The following is a 4708-nucleotide window of genomic DNA, read 5'->3' as shown; positions in this document are numbered from 1 at the left end:
CTAGGTTCAGCAGTGTTTTTATCTCTTGCCATTCTGTTGTTGTTTTTAAGGAAATTCCTAAAGTTCTTGGCAAGGTAAGAAATCTCTGTAGCAGAGAGCTCATCATCAAATCCACCAACATCAACATCATCAACTGACTTAAGAGCCATTGATTTAGATTTGCTAGTTTTAGGTAGGTCCAACTCATAGGATTGAAGAGATCCTACAAGTTCATCAACAGGGATGGAGTCCACATCCTTGCTCTCAGTGATGGCAGTCACTTTGGGTCTAAAATCTTCAGTCAAAGATCTAAGAATCTTCCTAACAATTTTAGGTTGATCATAGATTTCACCTAAGTTGTAAGCAGAATTAACAATATATTGAGTTTAGCATAGAATTCATCAAAGGATTCATCATCAGACATCTTAATGCTTTCGAATTTAGCAGTTAATTGCTGCAACTTATTAATTTTAACAGTCTTTGTGCCTTCATGCACAGTTTGGAGGATATTCCAGGCAGTGTGAGCAACCTCAACATTAGAGATTCTCTTAAATTCCTTCATAGAAACAGCGTTAAAGATAGCATTCATAGCTTTGCTATTGAATGCGGCAGCTTCTTTTTGAGAAGTTTGCCACTCACTAACAAGAGTAGTGGGCTTCTCCCATTTGTATTCAATTAGACATGGTAATACGGATCAGAATTTTTTGACCTGACCCGACCTGACTCGAAAAATACTTGACCCAAACCCGATTTTTTTGACCCGAAGCAAAAACGGGTTGACCCGTGACCTGACCTGATTTTTTTGCGGGTAAACCCGACCCAACCTGAATAACTCGTGACCCGACTCGTTAAAAAAAATTCGCTATTTTTTTTTTAATTACGTCCTGATACTTTGTGCATAAAGCACAAAGTATCAAAACTAGTAAAGTAGTAATAAAGCACAAGTGCACAAGCACAACCATCAATGCTTGATAGTAGACAACTAAGACTAAGATAAGACAAGTCCATGGAGTCACTACAAACACAACACAAGTGACAAGGGTAAGTCAACTAGTCAAGGGCCAACCGGCCAAGGGCTCAGAAGGCTGTCTCACAACCATTAAAAATAAAAAAATCTCATTCAATTTCAATGCTTTATGCTTGCTGCTAGCTGTAGTCCACTCCGATTCACTCCATTGTCCAAAGCCACAAAAAGCACAATACAAATGAAGTAATCAATTATACAAACAAACGGTACACACCTGAAACAGTGAAACCTAAAGTTGAAAGTTGAGTTCCTCTCCTCACTTCCTCTACTTCTCATCTCTTGTGCCTCCAAAGTCCTCAGTCCAGCCTGGTAGCCTCTGCCCTTCTTTAGTGAATCAGTCTTCACACATTCGGCCTCTGCCCTTCTACACTGACAACACTGCTTTGCTTTCTCACTTCTCTCAGTTCTCTGTCTCTCGCCGCCCACAAGCCACACGGCCCACACAGCTGCTGACCCATTTAAGAGGAGCACAACCACAAATCATCAACTATGGTGAAGGTAAGTTAAATCCTTTTCATCATTCTCTTAAATCCCTAAATGTTTATAGTTGTTGGATTGTTTTTTTAATATTATGAATTTATGATTTAGCAATAATAATATAGTATATTGATTTGCCTCTACTAACATTATATTTAATTGTTTGTGTGTTTGATTGTTGAATGTCTGTGTCATTTGGAATCTTGGATGAATGTGTCATCAAATATAGTATATTGCTCTACCTCTGCCTCTGCTCTACCTCTGTGTCATTTGGATGAATGTCTTATGTAGTTATGTTTACCGTTTACAGTTTCTTTAGATGTCTTAAATAGACTAGATTTTAATTTTAATTATATATTTTGCTTTGATAATTAGAGTACAGCGGCTTCTCGGGCTGTAAATTTGGAAAATGATGATGTTGTTGTAATTATGAATACTTCTACTAATCCTTCACCATCTTTAAGAGTTACTTCAAAATCAAAGTTTAAGAAACCAAAAAGAGTTTCAGGGAAAAAAACAAAGAAAAAACAGAAACTACACAGTTCTACAGTTTGGAATGAATTTGTGAAATTGCCCATTGATGAAGAAGGGATATGTAAGGCTACTTGCCAATGGTGTGGGAAAATGTTTTTGGCGGATAGTCATCATGGAACATCAAACTTGCATCACTATCTTCTTAAATGCTTAAAATGAAAAGAAGTAAAACAAGATGGTGAAGAAGAGGGTAGTGTGTCAGTGTTACAAAACAAGATAACTCAAGAAGAGTTTTGTGAGATGTTAGCGGAGGCTATTATTAAACATAATTTACCATTTAGCTTTGTTGAGTATGAGGGTATTAGAAAAATTTTCAGCTATCTAAATTCAAATGTTAAACATATTTCTAGGAATACTTCAAAAGCTGATATTCTAAAACTTTACAAGAATGAGAAGGATGATGTTAAAAATAAGTTGAAATCAATTCCTGGTAGAATATGTTTGACTTCGGATTTATGGACCTCTATTACAAGTGAGGGATATATTTGTCTTACGGCACATTATGTGGATGAGAATTGGAAATTAAAAAATATCATCTTGAATTTTTGTCATATGCCACCTCCACACATAGGAACTCTTTTATCGGAGAAAATTTTAAGTTTCTTGGAAGAATGGGGTATTGAGAAGAAAATATTTTCCATTACTTTAGATAATGCATCTAATAATGATAATTGCCAAGATTTCATAAAGCAAAAGCTTAATGAGGGGGGTTTATTGTTATGTGATGGTATCTTTTTCCATGTGCGTTGTGGTGCTCATATATTGAATCTTATTGTTCAAGAAGAATTGAAAGTAATAGATGACTTGGTGATTAAGATCCAAGAAACTATGAAATATCTTAAAGGATCAGCGAGTGGAATGTGCAGATTTGATGAATGTGCCAAGATAGTTGGTATGAAGAGAACAAAGGGTTTACGTTTAGATGTGTGCACAAGATGGAATGCAACATATGACATGATTGACAGTGCTATGAGATATCGTTCTGTGTTGAACCGTTTAGCAGAGGAAGATGCTAATTTCAAGCATTGTCCATCAAGGGATGCATGGAATAGAGTTGAAAGGATAAATAGGTTTTTGAAACCTTTCAATGACATTACAACTCTATTTTCTGGAACTGATTACCCTACAGTGAATCTATATTTTTAAGGAGTGTCTCGAATTGAATTGCTCTTACTTGAAGAAATGGAGAGCCAAGATTCATTTATCAGTAATATGGCAGAACAGATGAAAGTTAAATTTGACAAATATTGAGATTGGTATAGTGTGGTGCTAGCTTGTGCCATTGTTCTTGATCCAAGGTATAAGTTGGATTATGTGGACTATATTTTGAAGAAAATAGAGCCAATTGAGCACATTGCTGAAATGAAGGTGGAGAGCATTGAGACTACATTGTATAAGCTTTTTTCAGAATATGAACGCCCCAAGCCTATGGCTACTACAAATGTTTCATCTTGTGTTGGGAGTTCTAGTCATACTAGTGGTGCTATGGATGATCCTGATGATGATGAAGATAAGGAAGATGATGTAAGTGAATCGTATTTTGTTTGGTATATGTTGCGCTATTTTTTTTCTTTTAATAATAAAGATTGTAATGTTGTGTGGTATTATTTTTCATTGCAATTTTTTTTTTAATGATTAGGAATTTGATCATTATGAAAGTGGTCGTGGTACCAAAACAAAAAAATCTCAGTTGGACTTGTATTTAGAAGAGCCTAGACTTGACAAAAAGAAAAATTCAAAGTTGGAAGTTCTCTCTTGGTGGAAAGAGCATTACAATCGGTTTCTAGAGCTCTCTTTAATGGCACAGGATCTCATGAGCATTTCGATAACCACTGTTGCTTTTGAATCAAGTTTATCACTGGGAAAAAAATTCTTACTCCATATCGATCACGTCTTTTACCTGAGAATGTGGAAGCTACGTTATGTACCAAAAGTTGGCTATATGGATTTGAAGGTAATTTAATTTTTTTTATAGTCATAATTATACAATTTTAATTCTTTATTGATTTGCTTTCATGGTACATTAAGTTATATTAAAATATTGTATTGTAGATGAAGATGCTAACGAAATTGGCCAACTTGAGCTACAATTTGCAAGTATGAATATTTGCAATGTTGAATCTGCTACCAATGTTGAGTAGATTGAGATTGAGGTGTAATTCTTATAAAATATTTACTTATTCTTCTTTACTTAATATGTTATGTTTATTTTTAAATCTTTTTTTGTTTAGTTTATCTTTCTAAGTAATCTAACTTTTTTTGTTTAGCTAGGATTGCAACATGGTGCCTTTTAGAAGCTGTGGTGGAAGCTAGTCTCACTACAACTGTTTATAACTTCCAAAGAATTTTTTTTTTAAGTGATTGTGGAGGACTTTTTACAACCCTTAACAGCAAGAGAGCTTCGGATTGGCAGGATTCTACTAGGCTTGCTAACCTTAACTTTCTTGTTCAAGGTGGCTTACTCTACAAAATGATCTTAGTGACCTCTTTGCTAGTTAATCATATAAGTATTGTAGCTAAGCAGGCAACTCTAGTGCCTTTGAACCAGTGCTGGTTGAATCCAGCTTTGTATATGAACTCTTAAATTCTTAATGTCGTTTGCTTTATACTCCCTGTTTTTGGTATCAAAAAAAAAAGAAAAAAAGAAAAAAAAGAAAGAAAGATGCTTGTCAAAAATTTTGAGTTGGTTAC

The 4708-nt window shown here is 34.8% G+C and overlaps 1 protein-coding gene across 1 annotated transcript; it reads left to right on the top strand.

Moving 5' to 3' along the window:
• The first annotated feature begins 3147 nt into the window (after positions 1-3147).
• LOC126693980 (uncharacterized) lies at positions 3148-4171 on the top strand. The gene is made up of 3 exons (XM_050390022.1): positions 3148-3541; positions 3657-3971; positions 4070-4171. The coding sequence occupies exons 1-3, from the start codon at positions 3380-3382 to the stop codon at positions 4118-4120; spliced, it is 528 nt and encodes a 175-aa protein (XP_050245979.1). The 5' UTR covers positions 3148-3379; the 3' UTR covers positions 4121-4171.
• Positions 4172-4708: the final 537 nt, after the last annotated feature.

The sequence above is a fragment of the Quercus robur genome, chromosome 8, assembly GCF_932294415.1.
Source record: "Quercus robur chromosome 8, dhQueRobu3.1, whole genome shotgun sequence".
Taxonomy (NCBI): Eukaryota; Viridiplantae; Streptophyta; class Magnoliopsida; order Fagales; family Fagaceae; genus Quercus; species Quercus robur.
Note: the sequence above shows the minus strand (reverse complement) of the source record. Positions and strands in the feature narration are given on the sequence as shown.

Bases quoted from the DNA above. Each gene is read 5' to 3' on its own strand.
- LOC126693980 (XM_050390022.1), top strand. From the start codon at position 3,380: ATGAAGGTGGAGAGCATTGAGACTACATTGTATAAGCTTTTTTCAGAA. The intron at 3,542-3,656 runs GTAAGTGAATCG...TTTAATGATTAG, and splicing joins ATGAAGATAAGGAAGATGAT to GAATTTGATCATTATGAAAG. The intron at 3,972-4,069 runs GTAATTTAATTT...ATTGTATTGTAG, and splicing joins TTGGCTATATGGATTTGAAG to ATGAAGATGCTAACGAAATT.